Below are 20,146 nucleotides of genomic sequence, written 5' to 3'. Positions count from 1 at the left end.
TTTTGTTATTTGATATATATCTTTATTTTAACTTATTTTTAGTTTGATTCGTATAATATAATTTCTTTCGTATATCTTCAGAATAGAAATAAATAGTTAATTGCATTTTATTTTCAATTCATGTACTTTTAATGAATTATATGTATTTTCTTTAACATTTGTTTATTTTTCGTTGACTTTGATTTTAATCTATTTTTTTTTAATTTTCGTTAATCTACTTGCAATAACGCTATTTGTTAATTTTAATTACCGTTTAACTTAATTAAATTAAGATAAACGGTAATTAACAGAATATAGAATAATAGAATAACAGTAATATCAGAATTAACAGATGTGAATTATATTATATTTCATATCTGTTACTCTGTTAATCTAAGAAATTATATCTATTAACTTAGGAATTTATATATATTTTCTTATTTGCTTAATCTATTGTTACTTATATTTTAATCTTTTTTTAATCTTATGTATATTTTTATATTAACTTATTTTTAATTCGACTCTTATAATATTTAATTCTTTTTTATTAAATCTTAGAAATATAAATGAATAGTTAATTATTTATTTTTGTTGTATGTTATCCTAAGGGTTTATTTTAATTTAGTAATATATTTTTGAAGACACAATTTAGAGACGTTTTAATATATATATAAATAAAAAATATTACCAAAACTACGTACATTTCTCCTTTATTTTAATAACTAAATAAATAGAAATAATTTTTTATATTTATTTAAACGTTTAAATTTTTTTATGCTTTTTTTGACTTTAAAGATCCAAATGAATAATAAGCTGAGAATCATAGCTATTTAAGTTATGCATTTGTGTTCTTTTTAATGGAAATATAAATTTACTTTATAATTTATATTATACATTTTATATTTTAAATATTTAACTACATTTTAATTAATAATAGTATAGTTTTTGAACCGTTATTCTTTAATAAAGTCAATAATAGTAATATGCATTATTTAATTTTTAGTAATAATTACTCTGTTAAGCTTATGCACAGTGCAGACCTTTAACTTAAGGTTTTTAAATATCAGCAAATTAAATTCTGTTTCTCCTTTTTATTTAAAATTTGGTCTTATATTTTCTACAGTAATTTTGACTTATTTTATATGAAGCAATAAAAAACAACTTTTTGTATTCCAAAAATGCATAGTAAAACGTCCATCTGATTCATTTAAGTTATGCATAGAATAATTTTTTTTATCTTCGGAGCTTTGAAGACATATTAATCTTAGTTAGAACTTTAATTGAACCACTGTAGTAACATGATTTCAACGATACATCGTCAGCGTAGTCTTGTTAACCGTAAACGGCTCGATCATCGATTAACCAACAAATTCATACATCAACGATCAATTAATCCGACGATTTAATAATCTTAATGTTGTTACAATCAATAAATAATTTAATAGAATAATTATCATTAGGCACGGTACTATGGCATCAAACAAATAACGCGAAATGCGATAGCGAATCTAAAACAAACTTAATTAAGGCGTGCGGAAATTAATAAAATTAATTAGAAATGTGCATGTGTGCTTAATTAATTGCGGGTCGGTTTTATGTCGTGGGTGTTGCCAACGGAATACGATTTTTATTGTATTAATATAGCATCATATCAAGAGGGTTTTTTTAAATTACTTTACTGGGTAAAATTATTATAAGCTTGGGAATCGTGTTCAGTTAAGTTATGCATGTAGAGCTTCTAAGATAAGGGGGGTTGCTAGAGTCGTGTGAACTCTCTTGCAATCTGTTATAGTTCGTATAAGAGAAGAAGTTTTTGCCCCCGAAGTGTCCCACAGAAAATGGATTTTTCCTCTCCTCTTGTTTTCCATTTTGGGAGAAAACAATTTAAAAAATGCCCAGAGTTCGTATCGGGGCAACGAAAAAACCGACCGTAACGAGCAAGAAAAATGTTTCTTTTCTTCTGCCCGACAGAATGAAAAAACCACCCACTGAAAGGTATCGGCATATCTTCGACCGTCGTCTGGCCTTATAAGTATCGCCGCGACGATCGACGGAATACAAATTTCCTTTCTGTACTCGTCGTTTTTTTTTTTATTTTTTTTTTGAAATTTTTTTACTTTGTACGGAGAAGAAGAATGCGTCAGTGTACGCCGCCAGTATGGGAGTGTGATAAGAAAACTAAAAATCCCGCGATTTGTTTGACGAGTTAAGAAGTCTAAGCCGTGGAATCTGTTTGAAATATGTGAACGCAGCGGTTGAACCGATGCCAACAATCGCCAAAATCCGCAACATATTTTGTATTAAATAATCCGCAAAAAGGCGTATGGAACATGCAGTTGTTCTGCGACAAAATTGTTATTTTTGTTGTGCAGTGCCGTGGCTGTAGGACCTTCTCCAAAGGAATAGGTTTTTATGTATAAGAGTTTATTAACATTAGTTTTCGAGTTAAAGTTTGTAGCCGAAACAATGTTTATCATCTTTAGATGTATTTTTTAAGCAAATGTGAGCCATTGCATCAAAGATTACGCCTACATCTTTCCTTTTATTATAATTTCAATGTTGATTTCCTTTTTTTCAAATTTATTCTTTGTATTTTTTTTCTTCTTCTTATATGCTTTCTTTGTATGACTACTTTTAGCAATAATTTATTTTAGCGCAATTATTTATAAAATAGCATGTTAAAAAATGTCAAAAACTGGAGCAAATATTGGCTTTGCAATCGCGTGGAACTAAGTTATGCATAAAGATTTTTTTTCGTAAACTTTGTGAGTTTCAATAATTTTTTTTTAATATTTTACATCAAAGATATGTGATATTTTTAAGTTTTATTTTTTTTATTCACTTGCAATGACGCTGTAATTTTAATCAATTTCTAGCTCAATTAGGTAACCTGAAAGTTTTTTTTATTTTTATGATAATAAATTTTTAAACACACATTTTAAAGAAATTTTAAAGTACATAAAAATTAAAAATATCGACAAAACAATATACATTTCTACTTTCTTTCGTTAATTAAATAATTATTTTTTTATTTGTTTTAATTTTATAAATCTTTCATGTCTTTTCTCCTTTAAAGACGCAAATCAATAATGAGCTGTGAACCATATCTATTTATGTTATGCATATAAAAAATTGTTTTCAACGTATTAGTTTTTTAATCATTTTAATGGTTATTTTAATTTAATATATAAAAGAATATGCATTTTATAAATTAAAGATTTAATAGCATTTAAGTAAATATTATTATAATTGTTTAACCCCCTTTTTCTAATATATTTATTATTATTGGTAAGATATTTCGCATTTTTTTAGTTTAATATGTAAGCGAATATAAATGTTATATTTGCCATTTTATTAAGCTTATGCATAGTACACACCTTTAATTGTTGTTTGTTTTGATAATTGTAAATTTATTTCATTGCTTTATATATATATATATATTCTATTCTTATTTTCTATTTATAATTCTCTCCTATATTTTTTATATTAAAGATGTGTCAATTTTTAAAATTTTATATTCTTTTAAATCAATTTTATTTCATGTATATTTTAATTTTAATTTTTTTTATATTAAATTTTATTCTTTTCGACGAAGCTATTCTTAATAACTTTCTTGTTATATATTAAAAATGTATTTAGAATTTTTTACGTGAAACTTTTTAAGCTTTATTAATTTCATTTATATTTGGTTTTTAATAGCTGGTATTTAGAATATTATAAAAATTATTTTTGCTCTGTATTATCTTATTTTAGGTTAAAGTGTTCTTACCAATTTAACTAACTTTAATTAAGATACTATTCCAATTTTACCTTTGAAATCGTACCTATTTAATGCTTAATTTCTTTTATGGAAAGGATATCTATTTGTGTATTTTTTAAGGAAAAATACATCGTTGCTATAAAGATGTAAAAAATTATTTTTTTTTATAAGTTTTAATAGCAGTGGCTTCAGATTGCAGATCGTTTAAGGTGCATATAAATAGCTACTTGGAGATCGTAATTATTTATTTATTTTATTAAGTATGAATTTTAAAAATTACTATCTTATACGCTCAATTATTGAAAAAAAGAAAAAAATAAATTTGTTCGCGTATTTAGAAGAAATATGAACTTAAATCTATCTACGAGACCTTTTGTTTTATTTAACCGAATTTAAGTCCAATAAATCTTAAATACAAGAATCTACTTGAGGTATAATAGATAGATCGTATTGAAATTACACAATAAATAAATTGGAAATAGTACGAATATTCAAAATGTTGCTGATTTTGTACTTCCTAACTGTACTGTTAATTGATTTTAATTGACTTACTTGTTCTCTTATTTATATTTTAATTGTTATTTTTTTGTTTAATTCATGACTTTTGAGTTGATGGTATCATACAAATTATAGCAGCTATATTTGTATTTTAACGATTACCCAGAAGGTCTTGAAGTTTTGGGTCCAATTCCTGTGCTATTTTTTTGAATATTATACAGTTTCTGGGAATGTATATTTTAATTATTACTTTTTTCTTATTTACATTCAATTATGGTTAGATCAAATTTTCTGTTTCATCCCAAATATTGGATAAAATAATAAATTGGGATTCAGATCCATTTAGCTTATGCATACAATTTTTTTTGTGGAAACGATTATGTTTGTATTTGGTTAATATCCAAAATAGTTATAACTAGCTTAAAACTAATTCTTTATGGAAAAGTGCATCGTTTTTGTATAGATTATGCTCAAAAATTGTTTTAGCTTAAGGCTGAAAAGGTCAAATAAATATAAACTTAAAGGTCGCATCTAATGAAGTTAGGGAATTTAATAATTTGCGAAAGCTGCGAATACTGGGAAAATGTTGCTGATTTTATACATTTTAATTAAATTTCTTTTATGTCTTTTTTTTCGTTAATTTCTTGTATTTCTAGTTGATTGCACCAAGAAAATTATGGCACTATATTAATATGGCACTATACTAATTTTATCGTTGAACTAAGGAAAAAAATATGCATATGAAAATATTTTTCATGAACTGTATTTTATTGATTCTTGTGCTATTTTTTAAAATAAAATGGTTCATTTAAATATATATTTTTAACATTACTTTTTTTTACTTTCGATATGTTTGACTTAAATTTTCTGTTACATCACAAAAGGATTTACCGTAATATTCTCAAATGTCTATCATATCCTTAAGGTTTATGCAATAGCAGCAGCAGTTTTATTAGTTATTTAAAATTTGTATCCGAATCCCCTTTAACCCAAAATACGTATTTTACTGTACGGAAAAAAAAGCCTCACTTTTATAGAAAGCATAAAACAACCCTTTTATATGCACTTTATCGCGACACAATATTCCAGCCTCTGTCCTTTGTGTACTTAATAATACACCCCCGCATTGCACCACGTTAAAAGCAAGGGACGATTGCCATGTTGCCAAGAATATTGGACTAGGAAACTTGATTTTCAGGAACATCTTATAAGGACATTTTTCACTATAATAATATTTTTTTTAATTTATAAAAGAATCAACCTTATCTCTTATTTCTTTGGCACCATCTAAAAGTACTATTTCGTTAGTATTAAAAATTTGTCATTTATGTGAAACCCTTATTTTTTTTTAATTTTATTGATGATTTTGGGGTGTTTACATATGTATAGTAAAATTTTATATGCATATAATTGGCGCAACCTCATCACTGGAAAATCTGGATATAACTGATCTGTTGGATGAAGTGGGTTCTGTTTTCACAATTATCGTAATACATCGATTTTGCAGTATTTCCAGGCCAGGCCAATGATATATTATAGATGCTATTCCTGGCGATTATTCCATACTGCACTATAGATCCAAATTACAATTAATAATTGATTGGAAAATCTTGTAAGGTATTAGGTTTTTTATTTAATTTTTACTTATTATTTTAACTAAAACTAAAAAAATACTACAGTACAATTATTGTAATTTTACCTTAAATCCAGAAATTTTTCAAGATTTTTTATGTCTTATTCTCTTGGATATACAGTTTGTTAACACAAAAAAAAATACGGTGCAAAATAAATTACTGAGAAAAATTCGGTAAAGTGAACTTAATATTATTTTGGGGTGAGCTTTGTTTTTTTTATAAATAATGATAATAGATAATAATGTTTATTTTACCCTTATTACTCGTTGATCATCAGAAAGTTGCAACTCATTATTTAAATTGGCAATAATACTAAGCTCACTAATATCGCTTAAAGTGTTTTGACTTATTTTTGTAGAAGCAATCACAACGCAAAAAACTACTCCAATTAAAATAAATGAAGGAATAAGTCGGATTTGCCCACTAATGCCTCTATGATAATAAAACTTTCGGTTAACAGCCAGACTTGGAAGACGTTGAAAATAACCCTAAGGTCTAGAGATAAAATTATATTTTGTTCCAAATGCCTGGCATATTGTAAGGATGTCCAAGCATTTTGGAAAATTCCAAATTTTTGTTTTTCTAATTTTAAAATTTTTGGATTAAAAATTGGAAACAAAAACTTATCCTAAAACATTAAAATTAAAAGAAACAGATTTGGAATATTTGAAACACGTGGAAAATGGCCCTAGAATTCAGGAATAAAACAAGATTTGATTTCAGATTCCTGGAATAATGTAGGAATACTCGAAAAATCTGAAAAGTTTTAAAATAAATTTAAATCTTTTAACTTTAAGTACTGAAAAGAATAAAAAAAACTTATTTTACAACATTAAAACTAAAAGATCAATTTTTTGAAACAGTAATAATTTTCTGAAATTGTCGAGGATTATTTTGTCTCCAAATGCATTTATTATGCTATTATTTAAATGCCACTGCTTGTAAATGTACTTTTGTCGGTTTATATTACATTTATAATAAATATTAATCATATCTTGCTTTTTTTAATTTGTAAAAACCGTTTTCAAATTATAAATAAAATAACTGCCAGTTTGTACTAGAATATTAACAAAACAGTTTACATATTGTCTTGTCAACTGCGGCAAATTTAGTTTCCCTAACAAAGGGAAATAAAATACAAAATTTCCAATAACTCGGCAACCTTGCGTCACGATAACAACACAGCAAGACGACGTATCAGCAGCATAATATCTCCTCCACAGGGTCTTCGACCACGTGCATCATCATCACCATCATCATCGTGCCGTGGCGGTCGGTCGTCGTGGTGTATCTCGCGTTTTCCTTCGGGTCCGGTCCATTCATGACGCGGAACGGGGTCAATCGTCAGGTGGATCGAACTCGAACAGGTACCAGTGGTACCACCACCAGCAGCAACGCCGTAGGCGTGGGTGTGTGTATGGTGTACTGCGGTGTGAGAGTGCACTGGCTCCTCTTGGAGGCGCGAGGTGCGACGATTTCAGTTTTATGCCTTTTATTTAGTTATTTTAGTATACACCGGCCTTACAGGTCAAACAAGCACAAATCAGGGTGTTTCAAATTCGATCCTCAATATGGAGATCACGCGGAATCTATAAGAGGTACGAAGATGATTAAGAAGTTAAGAAGATTTGAGCTTAATGATATGCCGTTTAGAAAATAAAAAAATTCTGAAAAAATCTGAAACTTTGAAAAGTCGATTTTTTTCTGAGCTTATTTCTTATCCAAATTTAAAATAATTTGGATATTTGCATTGCCACCTTTTTTATTGTGCTACATGATGGTGTTTTTAGATTTCTAATACGAGGTTTCGTCTTTTGCAATCATCATCAACTCTGTTTTTTCTCATGGGCGCTATATTGGATTTCTACAATTTTAAAATCTGTGCAATATAAATATATATAAACCAAATTTATTTTTTGTAAAAACCCGAATTTTTGAAAAAAAACTAAATTTGCCGCACTTGACTGTGCTAAATTGACAGGACAATATGTAAATTGTAAACTATTTAAATATTTTGTTTATTTTCTAGTACAAACTGACGGTTATTTTAATAATAATTTGAGAAATTAGTGTTTTTACGAATGAAGAAAAGCAAGATATGATTAAATTTTAAAACAACAAGACATTTATAGGCAGTGACATTTTTAAGAGAATTAATAATAAACGCATTTGGAGCCAAAATAATACTCGACAATTTCGGGAAATTATTACTGTTTCAAAAAATTGATCTTTTAGTTTTAATGTTTTAAAATAAGTTTTTCTTTTCCTTATTTAAAGTCACACATCTCGTGAGAGTGGTTTTTAGAGCATTCTTACATTACTCCAAGAATCTGGAATCAAATCTTGTTTTATTCCTGTATTCCAGGGTCAGTTTCCACGTGCTTTAAGTATTCCAAAACATTTTTCTTTTAATTTTAATATTGTAGGTTAAATTTCTGGTTTCAATTTTGTAGTTCTAAGAAATTTTAAAACTCAAAAAACATTTTGAAATTTTTCCGGATTTTTCGAACATCCTTACAATATTCCAGCCATTTGGAATAAAATATAATTTATTTCTAGACCTTAGGGTTATTTTCCACGTCTTCCAAGTGTTTTAAATAATACTTCTTATAATTTTAATATTCTAAAATATTTTTTTGTTTTCAATTCCTAATTCCAGAAATTTTCAAAGCTTTAGCATCTTCCAGATTGTTTGAGTTATTTTGTGATATTCCAGGCATTTGAATTAAATCTTGCTTTATTCCAGGACTTTGAGTCAATTATCACGTCTTCCAAGTTTTTCAAATAATTTTTCTTTAAACATTAATGTTTAAAGAAAATTTTTTCATTCGCCTCTATTTGCATTGTTTAATATTGCAATGTAATGTTTTTATTTAATTTAACGCTATTGCGCTTTTAAGATTTTTTTTTAATTTGGGAAATTTGCATGTTTTTAGATTTTTTTAAAGTTTTCTAGGTTAATAGAGTTATTTTTTTAATTATTTTAGGTATCTAAAATAAATTTTTGTTTTTTTCCAGGCTTTTAGAATCAGTTTTCTATTTTCCAGATACTTAGATGGACTTTTTACTGAGTTCCAGACATTCAAGTTAAAATTGTTTAAATAAATTTTAAAATTTTTAAGATTTTTCGAGCGTTCTTACATTATTCCAGGAAACTTGAAATCAAATCTTGTTTTACTCCTGAATTCTAGGGTCATCTTCCACCTGCTTTAAGTATTCCAAAACATTTTTCTTTTAATTTTAATGTTGTAGGTTAAGTTCTTGGTTCCAATTTTGTAATTCAAATAATTTTAAAATTTAAAAAAACATTTTTGAAATTTTCCGGATTTTTCGAACATCCTTACAATATTCCAGCCATTTGGAATAAAATATAATTTTATTTCTAAACCTTAGGGTTATTTTCTACGTCTTCCAATTGTTTTAAATAATATTTCTTATAATTTTAATATTCTAAAATATTTTTTTGTTTTCAATTCCTAATTCCAGAAATTTTCAAAGCTTTAGCATCTTCCAGATTTTTTGAGTTATTTTGTGATATTCCAGGCATTTGAATTAAATCTTGCTTTATTCCAGGACTTTGAGTCAATTATCACGTCTTCCAAGTTTTTCAAATAATTTTTCTTTTAACATTAATGTTTAAAGAAAATTTTTTCATTCGCCTCTATTTGCATTGTTTAATATTGCAATGTAATGTTTTTATTTAATTTAACGCTATTGCGCTTTTAAGATTTTTTTTTAATTTGGGAAATTTGCATGTTTTTAGATTTTTTTAAAGTTTTCTAGGTTAATAGAGTTATTTTTTTAATTATTTTAGGTATCTAAAATAAATTTTTGTTTTTTTTCCAGGCTTTTAGAATCAGTTTTCTATTTTCCAGATACTTAGATGGACTTTTTACTGAGTTCCAGACATTCAAGTTAAAATTGTTTAAATAAATTTTCAATTTTTTAAGATTTTTCGAGCGTTCTTACATTATTCCAGGAATTTAAAATCAAATCTTGTTTTACTTCTGAATTCTAGGGTCATCTTCTACCTGCTTTAAGTATTCCAAAACATTTTTCTTTAATTTTAATGTTGTAGGTTAAGTTCTTGGTTCCAATTTTGTAATTCAAATAATTTTAAAATTTAAAAAAACATTTTTAAAATTTTCCAGATTTTTTGAACATCCTTACAATATGCGAGGCATTTGGAACAAAATATAATTTTATTTCTAGACCTTAGGGTTATTTTCCACGTCTTCCAAGTGTTTTAAATAATATTTTTTATAATTTTAATGTTCTAAAATATTTTTTTGTTTTCAATTCCTAATTCCAGAAATTTTCAAAGCTTTAACATCTTCCAGATTGTTTGAGTTATTTTGTGATATAACAGGCATTTGAATTAAATCTTGCTTTATTCCAGGACTTTGAGTCAATTATTATTACGTCTTCCAAGTTTTTCAAATAATTTTTCTTTAAACATTAATGTTTTAGGATAAGTTTTTGATTTTAATTTTCAATTTTATAATTTTTGAAATTTTCAAGTAATTAATAGTCTTCCAGTTTTTTTTGAAATTTTTATAATATACGAGGCATTTGGATTAAAATCTCGTTTTATTCCAGGACTTTGAAATCATATTCCAGCTCTTCCAGGTATTTCAAATCATGTTTCTTATACTTTTAATGCTTTAAAATAGGTTTTGGTTTACAATTTTTATAGTCAGAACTTTTTTAACAGTTTTCAGATCTTATGAGTATTTTTATAATATTCCAGGCATTTGTATTTTTTGTTGTTTTATTTCAAGATTTTAAAGTAATTTTTTCATTCGCCTCTATTTGCATTGTTTAATATTGCAATGAAATGTTTTTATTTAATTTAACGCTATTGCGCTTTTAAGATTTTTTTTTTAATTTGGGAAATTTGCACGTTTTTAGACTTTTTAAAAGTTTTCTAGGTTAATAGAGTTATCTTTTTAATTATTTTAGGTATCTAAAATAAATTTTTGTTTTTTTTCCAGGCTTTTAGAATCAGTTTTTTATTTTCCAGATACTTAGATGGACTTTTTATGAGTTCCAGACATTCAAGTTAAAATTGTTTAAATAAATTTTCAAATTTTTAAGATTTTTCGAGCGTTCTTACATTATTCCAGGAATTTAAAATCAAATCTTGTTTTACTTCTGAATTCTAGGGTCATCTTCCACCTGCTTTAAGTATTCCAAAACATTTTTCTTTTAATTTTAATGTTGTAGGTTAAGTTCTTGGTTCCAATTTTGTAATTCTAAAAATTTTAAAATTTAAAAAAAAATTGGATTTTTCAGAATATTTGAACATTCTTACAATATTCCAGACATTTGGAATAAAATATAATTTTATTTCTAGACACTAGGGTTATTTTCCACGTCTTCCAAGTGTTTTAAATAATATTTTCTATAATTTTAATGTTCTAAAATATTTTTTTGTTTTCAATTCCAGAATTTTTGAAAGCTTTTGCATCTTCCAGATTTTTTGAGTTATTTTATGATATTCCAGGCATTTGCATTAAATCTTGCTTTATTCCAAGACTTTGTGTTAATTATCACGTCTTCCAAGTATTTCAAATAATTTTTCTTTAAACTTGAAAACTTGAAACTTTAAATGTTTTAGGATAAGTTTTTGATTTCAATTTCTAATTTTATAATTTTTGAAATTTTTAAGTTATTAATAATTTTCCAGATTTTTTTGATGTTTTCATAATATACAAGGCATTTGGAATAAAATCTAGTTTTATTCCAGGACATAATCCATCTCTTCCAGGTATTTCAAATCACTTTTCTTACAATTTAAAATGCTTTAAAATAGGTTTTGGTTTTCAATTTTTATATTCAGAATTTTTTTAAGAGTTTCTAGATTTTATGAGTATTTTTATATTATTTCAGGCTTTTTTAATAAAATGTTGTTTTATTTCAAGATTTTGAGGTAATTTGCCCATTCGCCTCTATCTGCAATGTATAATATTGCAATGTAATGTTTTTATTTAATTTAACGCTATTGCGTTTTTAAGATTTTTTTAAATTTAAGAAGTTTGCATGTTTTTGGATTTTCTTACAGTTTTCCAGGTTAATGGAGGTATTTTTTAATTATTTCAGATATTTAAAATAAGTTTTTGTTTTATTCCAGGCCTTATAATCACTTCTCTATATTCCAGATGCTTGGAAGGATTTTTTTAAATTTGTTTGTAAAATAAATTTTTTAAGTTTTGTAAAATAACATGGAAAATGACTACCAATAATAACCACTACGGTATTGCATTGCTACTGTTTCTATCTAATGTGTAATATTTATGACAGTTTAACGATTTTCTTGTCAGTTTATGCACAGCTTACCGCGGCAAATTTATTTTTTTTTTTTTAACTCAGGTTTTTCAAAATATTACTTGTAATACATCATTAAAAAGAAAATTTTGCAAAGATTTTAAAAAGGCAAAAACCAAATATAGCCCCTATAAGAAAAAACAAAGTTGATGACGATTGGCAAAAGACGAAACGTGATATAAAAAATCTAAAAAGACCATCATGTAGAATAAATAAAAGTGGCAACGTACGCAACGCATTGTGCAAATTATTTTAAAATCGGATAAGCAAAAATAGTATCGATTTTTTTTGAAAATCTGTGGAACCATTCGGAATTTTTATTTTTTTAAAATTGCATATTGTTAAGCTCAAAAATTCTCAACTTAATCCCGATTTAACCATCTTCGTATCTCTTATAGATTCCCAAATCTCTATGTTGAGGGTCGAATTTTAAACACGCTGTATACAGGGTGTAAATAAGTATGGACAATATACTTGTTATGAGAGGTAACTTAAACACAAACAGTTCAAATAAGCGCTATAACCGACTTCGATTATTTTTCCTTTATCAGTTGCATTAATCAAGGTATATATAGTCTTAATAAGAAAAACAAAAAATATTATACTTCTCACTTATTCTACAGACTATAAGTTATCATATATATATCTTACTATACATTTTACAGAAATACCTATACTTTACTTAAAATAACTGATTTAACATTTGTGTTGGAAATAGGCATAATTCCACTAATATTACTAACATCATTGAGGATACTAGGACTGCTACATTCATCTCTTCGGTCTAAAATTCGAGATTCCTAAAAAGAATCTTACTTATTCCTAATGCCGGGTTATGCATGAGTTCTAAAACACTTATACCACAAGACTATATTTACTTACATTATTCTTGTTGACTGTTAAATCAAAAATAAATAAAATTCACAGGCACTGAGAATGTGTAAATCATAATCGAATGCCGAATGATTTTTAACGTTTGCTCATATCTCCTCTCTAGAACCAATTTCTGTCTATCAATAATGGCTATAAGATTAATTGTCTTCAGTTGTAGCTGCAAAGTGTGACAAGCCATTAATAAAGGATCATATTGTTGTTATTTATTCTTTTATTTTTTTTGTTATTTAAAGTGGCCTTATATTTTTTTTGACAGTGAATTACTAAATTAATTAAGCTGGTCTGGTTTGAATATTTCAAAATATGTTATATTTAACCTGGTAACAGCAAAATTTTTAGTATACTTTAAAATTAAATCTGCAATTTATTTTTTTTTAATTGTAAGATTTTGCATATTTTAGTAAAAATTGGAACATATATGTTGTTTAAAAAACTACCAAAAGCAATAACTCTCTTAACCACTTTGACATATTTCCTGATTTCATTGTCGCAAAACATACGACTCACTATTGAACTATTTACCACTTGACGAGTTTAGAATACTACCAGATTTGCTTTAATATACCCATAGGATTTCTTGCTGCAAATAAGACAAAATTTGCTACAATTTGTGAAAAGAAAAATAAAAGTCTTCTATATACTTAAATTAAACATCTTCTTTCAGATAAACCATCACGTCGATCACCACACTCCAACTTTCCGTCCGGGTTCCAGCATCAGCTGCCGCCACGCTGTACCCAGCAGCAGACTCCCCCAAGAAGGCTTGGAAGCCGTACGAACACCTGCTGCCCGCCATGACGATGGCAGAAAGCACCCTCGAGGCACACGTCGCCCCCACCCAAGACAAAACCAACAACAACAACCACCCGATGGTTCACAACCACAACCATCGCCCTATGGTGAAGCAACGAAAGCGGAAACGGTTGAGTCAGGTTCTTGATAAGCTCACTGGTGCAGGCGTGAGTGTCAAGGAAGAAGAACCACAACCGATCAACAATAACTTATACAATAACAACGAGGGAGACAAGGAGGCTTTGAGCAAGAAACATTACTCTGGAGAGGTGTTTAGGTTTGACCAAGTGGCTAAGCAGATAAGTGAGGAGGATGACGTGTTCAGTCCGGCGAGCTCAAGTAATAAGTCACCTCACAGCTCAACCGAATCGCCGAGGATCAGCTTTAGTCCCTTGAGGATCAAAGAAGATGACACGAGCCCGTCTCCCCCAACTTTTCATCATCGTGGTCCAGTATGTCCCTGCTACCAGTGCGTTACCGGTGCGGGTCACCATCCTCCTCCTGTACATCCATACGACAGATTCTTTCCTGCTTCCCCCATAAGTCCTTTGACTCCAGCATCTCCTGCACCGAGTAATAACTTCGAGCGCTACCTGCACTCGAAATACCTTCCGGACATCTTCAGACGACGTAGCCACTCGGACTCAGATCTACCGCTATGGTTCGAAAATGTAAAAGAAGAACAGAAACCTCCAGTACCTTGGCCTCTTGCGGCCAGAAATCCACCGGTAGACAGCCGTCAGTCACCGCAAGAATTCCCTCTGGATCTATCCATGAAGGGCATCAAAGCCAGAGAAAAAGCCGCAGCCACTTCGTTGGAATGCCTTACAGCTCCGCCACCACTACCGCTCCTCCCTATGGGATTCTTACCACCAAGAGGCTCCGTGTCGGTGCCAGTGGTCAAAGGTGACGTGGCATCTCCAACCACCAAGGAGTCAGTAGCCTCACGTTATAACCTCGAGGTCTCCCCAGTGGTGGAAGAGATGCCCCCAGGTTCAGACGTGGCCTTCGTATGCCCCATTTGTGGACAAATGTTCTCGCTCCACGACCGTCTTGCCAAGCATATGGCTTCGAGGCACAAAAGTAGGCAAAACTCTTCAGAATCAACCGCTAAAGCGTACTTATGCGAGGTGTGCAAAAGGTCGTTTGCCCGAAGCGATATGCTGACAAGACACATGAGACTTCACACCGGTATTAAGCCGTACACTTGTAGAGTTTGCGGTCAAGTGTTCTCTAGGTCGGACCACTTGTCCACCCATCAGAGGACACATACGGGCGAGAAACCTTACAAGTGTCCGCAGTGTCCTTATGCTGCTTGCAGAAGGGATATGATTACGAGACATATGCGCACACATACCAGATATGAACCTGACGGTTTGAATAGTGCGCAGCCTGTTAAGACTGAGAGTAGCCAATGATGGCCAGGTGGAGAAATATCGTTGGTTTTTTATGGTATTTTTAGGTGGAAGGGGGCCTAGGACCATTCTGTGGGTTGAGTTGAGTGGGAAGTCAGGGGGTTGTGATGCTGTGATTGACATTTTTGATAAAATTTTTGATATTAGGGGTTTTTATAAGAGGATGTAGTAAGGGTGTCTCTTGGGTTGATTTGCTACTTAAAGTTGCTAACGTTTCCTCAATTGTCACGGTTCTTTAGAGCGTCATGGTCTTCTGATTTACTTATTTGGTCAGTTTTCCAGGTAGAACAGCTTTTGTTTCACTAGAAGGTTTATGGTGAATGTTTACTGTTTCATTTTCTGGTCATATGCACGAAAATTATGTAAAGGCAAGGGTTTTAATTGTGTGTTTTTTTCAGAAAGTTTTTCTTTTTCTTGCTAAATATTACTTCTAATCTGATTAATAAACTCCTCATGAATGATGAGTTTTCAAGCCTAAACTATTGGAGAAGTCCATTTTGGAAGTAGGGTAATTGATAAAGAAGATTCCTTCTTAGAAGGAAGTCCTTTCTCCACAAAATAAATCACTCTTATTGTAAATCTTTTTTAATGCACAGGTTTGTTATAAAGAAATAAAATGAGTGGTCTAAGTTGTGTAAGTACGATTTCCGAGATTTTCTGACATTTTATGAATCGAAAAATGTGTTTGATGTTGCATTTTTCTAGGGTTTCTGGCAGCACAAGATCATTGATTCATCTTGAATAGTGTCAAATATTTCAAATATGTATTTCTGGCTAAAAAATCTAAAAAAGATTGATAAAAGTGTTTGTTTAATAATTCTGGAGAAGATCTTCAGTGTTCTTGTAAGAATTCGATCATTGCCTATTTAGTTTCATAGAGGATGCATATTTGTCTAAACTGTTGAAGAATCTCTTCATTGGATGGTTTTTACGTAGATTACTAAACTGAATATTCTAGGAGAAGTAAGGGTTGGACTAGGTTGCAATTTTCTGACATTTTTTGAATAAACAAATCTACTAGGTCGTCAAGTCTTGAGTTCTTCTGGAGGTTCTGAAAGCATTTTATCTTTGACTAATCTTAAATACTGCCAGACTCTTTAAATGTGTATTTCTCTTTAAAAGTTCTTGAGTAAATCTTACGCGTTACTGCAGAAATTCGATCATTGCATATGTAACTTCTTAGATGATGAATATTCGCTTAAACTAATAAAGATCCTATTTATTGGATGGCTTTTACATAAAAAAAGGAACTGAATCTTCCAGGTAAAGTAAGGGTTGATTTGAGGTGGAATTTCAAAGGTTTTTTTAATAATTCTAAGATATAAGAATGCATTTAAGGGTCACAATTTACAATTCTTCCGTAGATCATGAATCCTTTAACCAGGGTCTAAAGAAAAAAACTAAAACAATAATAAATATAAGTTTTTGACTTTTTCGAGCTTACTTTTTTCAATATTTTAATACCTATCTTCATTCTTTTCTAATATTCTTACTACCACTTGGGTTATAAATATTCTCCTTACTGCGCTCTTTTCTAAGGGTTGGGTAAGGTTTCACAGACTTTCTTCTTTTCATTACAAGAAAGAAATGATTTAAAGTCAAGAGTTTCTACTGTGTTTTCTTCAGTGAGCTTACTGTCTTTTTGTTCATAAATGTGACATGTCATCTGATTGATAAGCTCTTAATAAATGTTAAATATTCAGGCTTAAACAAAAAATCCTTTTTATCATAAATGAGATGGATATTCTAAGTGGTGTAAGAATTAGATTCATTGATAACTTCTTATATGACTATTAAAGATCTTATTCATTGGATAGCTTTTGTATTAAAGACGGAACTGAATCTTCGAGGTGAGGTAAGATTATCTTGACTAAAAGATTGGGTTTAGTGAAAAGAATCTTCAATTCTTTTGTAGATCTTGAATTCTTCCATCAGAATCTATCTATGAGGTAAAATACTAAGAAAATATAACTTTTGGACAAGTTGTGAATTTTCGACATTTTTGAACATATTCTTTTCTGGGTTTTTTTTGTAAATATTAGTTCTTGCTACTTTGCAAATTGCTCTGACACTTGCCTCAATTTTTTTTATATTTCCATCACTTCTTCTTAAGTGAACTTTTCTTCTTCTTTTGAAAATCCTCGTTACTGGAGATCTTTGTAAGTATAGGGTTTCAAAGATTTTATCGTATTAAGAATTTTTCGTAGAAAACTGTAGGAAAGAGGTCTCTGGAGCTTTTAGGAGAATTTTATCTTTAACTGATCCTGGATATTCTTACGCTATTTACTTCTAAATGTGTTTATTAAAAATAGAGAAAATCTACGGGGTTTTATAAGAAATCTGCCTACTCTTTATTAAAAAACTCCTAATCCCCAGATATTTTCATGTTAGTAAGTCGACTTAAGAGGCAAAAAATAACAAATTAATACCAATGTACAAGAATGGTCCTATATCCCATGACAAAACAGTAGCTCAAAATACTCTGTCATATTAAATTATGTATTATATGGTAAATATACACTTATGTAATATAATATTTGCAAAAACCCAAAAAAGATTTTACAAGACATTCTCTTTTTTATATATTAAAAACCTTATGTCAATAAATCTAGTCCAATTGGTAAAATATTTTTTGGATAGTTTGCTCGAAAAAAAATTGTTATTATTATTATATGGTTAAGATCTCAAATCATTCCAGAGTATATGCAGGGTTTTTAGGACATCCTGTATAAAAGCAAACAATTATCGCCCATAAGGCCAGTTAAGGGAAGACATTGACAAAAGACAATCCTTTTTACTCTTTATTACTTTTTATATTATTAATATTATTATTGTGCCAAAAAAAAGTTGTTGGTAACAAAAACTTGTTGTTAAAAATTATGATTAATTTTTTACATTAATTAACTATTGAATAAAATTCTTAATGATCTGATTTGTATAATGGTTAAATACTCTGTGATATATTAAACAAAAAACAAAATTAAACATCTTAGGATTAAATTTTTAGTGCTAAAGTTTGCGTTGCCTATTTTTGATATTAGAATTATTCTTTATCTGTTCTTATTAAAGTTATTGTTAAAAAGTGCCACGGAAATGTTGTTTGTACATATAATCATTGTTCCTGTCCCACTGTGTAAAAGACGTAATTTAATTTTTCTTGATACCATTTTGTTATATTGTTGGAACAAAAAGGAAACGCGAGGAGGCTTAAGGTAGTTATTTATTATTGCGGTAATTAAAATAAAACGGTTCAAAACCCAGTTTAAGTTTAACTTATTTAATTTTTAAGTTATTTTGTATTTATTTGTATATTTATTTTTGGTAGCTTGTAGAAAAGAGGCTTTTTTTTACTTTTTTTTTAATTTGATATTTTGTTACTTTCGTTCTTTATATCTATGATTTGATGTCTTTTTGTTACTTTTCGAAATAAAAATTTCAGTTTTTTTCAATATTTTGTTTGTTTTTTTTTTATTTGGCTCGCTTTACCTAAAAATTTTAGATCCCTGTTTTAAAAAAATCAACTGAAGAAATGTCAAATAATGCATATTGTGAATTTTGGTCTAAAATCAGAGAAAAATAAACATATTTTATTTGCTTTTTATCCAAGCTTCTTCTTTCGCAGCCATTGTGAACATTCACAGAATATACAGGGAACACTGTAGTCATTTCTCAAAAACAAATTTCTTAAACACGTCGATTGGTATTTTTACTTGCCAATTTTTAGCATCAAAAAAAAAATTATACAGGGTTTGTCATGTAACAGTGGTCAATATCAACTTCGTAGCTTTTTTCGATAAATCCAATTAATTATAACTGCTCTATATCACCACTACCATTATTAATATAATTTTGTTCAATTTTTTGTGTCGTATTGATTATAAATTGTTTTAATTCATTTATAATAGAATTATTTGTTTCCCAGTAAACGTAAATCAATATACTGGCTTAAGAAGATCTTGAATATTTAACTTTTTTTAAGTTTGTGACCCGATATTTCCAAAACGGTTTAATTACTTTTAATTAATATTAACAAAATAAAAGTAATTAAACCATATATATTTGAAATCAGAATATTCCTCTCTTTTTAACTATAAAGTCATATAAAGGGTGTTCCATAAGAAAAAACTTACTATCTGTCAAAATTTGACATCGGATTCACAAATTTCAAGTAAAACTCCAAAATATATTTTATAATTACCATATTTTTTTTTCACTTTTTACTTAACTCCTGTACAGGAGGAGTCAATATATGAGTACATGAAATATGTCGAGAATTTCTCATGACATGCCTGGAATATGGACATTCTCAGAATATTTATTGTAGTATCGTGATCGGACCTGTTTGGAATATTTTGAGAAATTTAACTAATATAACTGTTTTGGGAATATTTGCATAAAAAAACGCGTTTTTAATTTCTTTCTAGTTTAGTAGATTTTTAACCAGCTTTGGCTTTTACAGTTCTTTCCAAAAATTTCAGGTCTATATTTTAAAAAAATATGAGAGTGGCTGTCTACAGACGAAATTATATATTTAATTATTTTGACTTTTGGTTTAAAGTGAGAGAACAAAAAAATATTTGTTTTTTATTTCGTGCACAACCATTAAGAACATTCGATATATCCAGGGAACACATTTACATATTTTTTAATTTTAGTCCGCATAACATGCCTGGAATATGAGCATACATACAAGATTCAAGGCATATACAACTCTGGAATATTTTTTACATAAAAACTAAATGGTTTTGCATAAAACTTTTTTGAAAGAAACATCCTTTAAAAAATTTAAATCTTTATTTTTAAAATTTAAATCAAGATATTCCACTGAAGTTGCGAAAATGAGTTTT

General features: G+C 28.7%; 1 protein-coding gene across 4 annotated transcripts in view; it reads left to right on the top strand.

Moving 5' to 3' along the window:
• Positions 1-18,750, top strand: part of LOC126735310 (zinc finger and SCAN domain-containing protein 10) — a 129,489-nt gene extending 110,739 nt beyond the window's left edge. For 3 of the 4 annotated variants that reach the window (XM_050439259.1, XM_050439258.1, XM_050439260.1), the window contains one exon: positions 13,757-18,750. In XM_050439259.1, the coding sequence (XP_050295216.1) occupies positions 13,887-15,302 (1,416 nt within the window). In that variant the 5' untranslated portion in view covers positions 13,757-13,886 and the 3' untranslated portion in view covers positions 15,303-18,750. Of the gene's footprint in view, positions 1-6,993; positions 7,338-13,756 lie in introns of those variants that run through there. The other variant, XM_050439261.1, reaches the window with a different exon arrangement.
• Positions 18,751-20,146: the final 1,396 nt, after the last annotated feature.

This window comes from Anthonomus grandis, chromosome 4, assembly GCF_022605725.1.
Source record: "Anthonomus grandis grandis chromosome 4, icAntGran1.3, whole genome shotgun sequence".
NCBI classification, from domain to species: Eukaryota; Metazoa; Arthropoda; class Insecta; order Coleoptera; family Curculionidae; genus Anthonomus; species Anthonomus grandis.
Note: the sequence above shows the minus strand (reverse complement) of the source record. Positions and strands in the feature narration are given on the sequence as shown.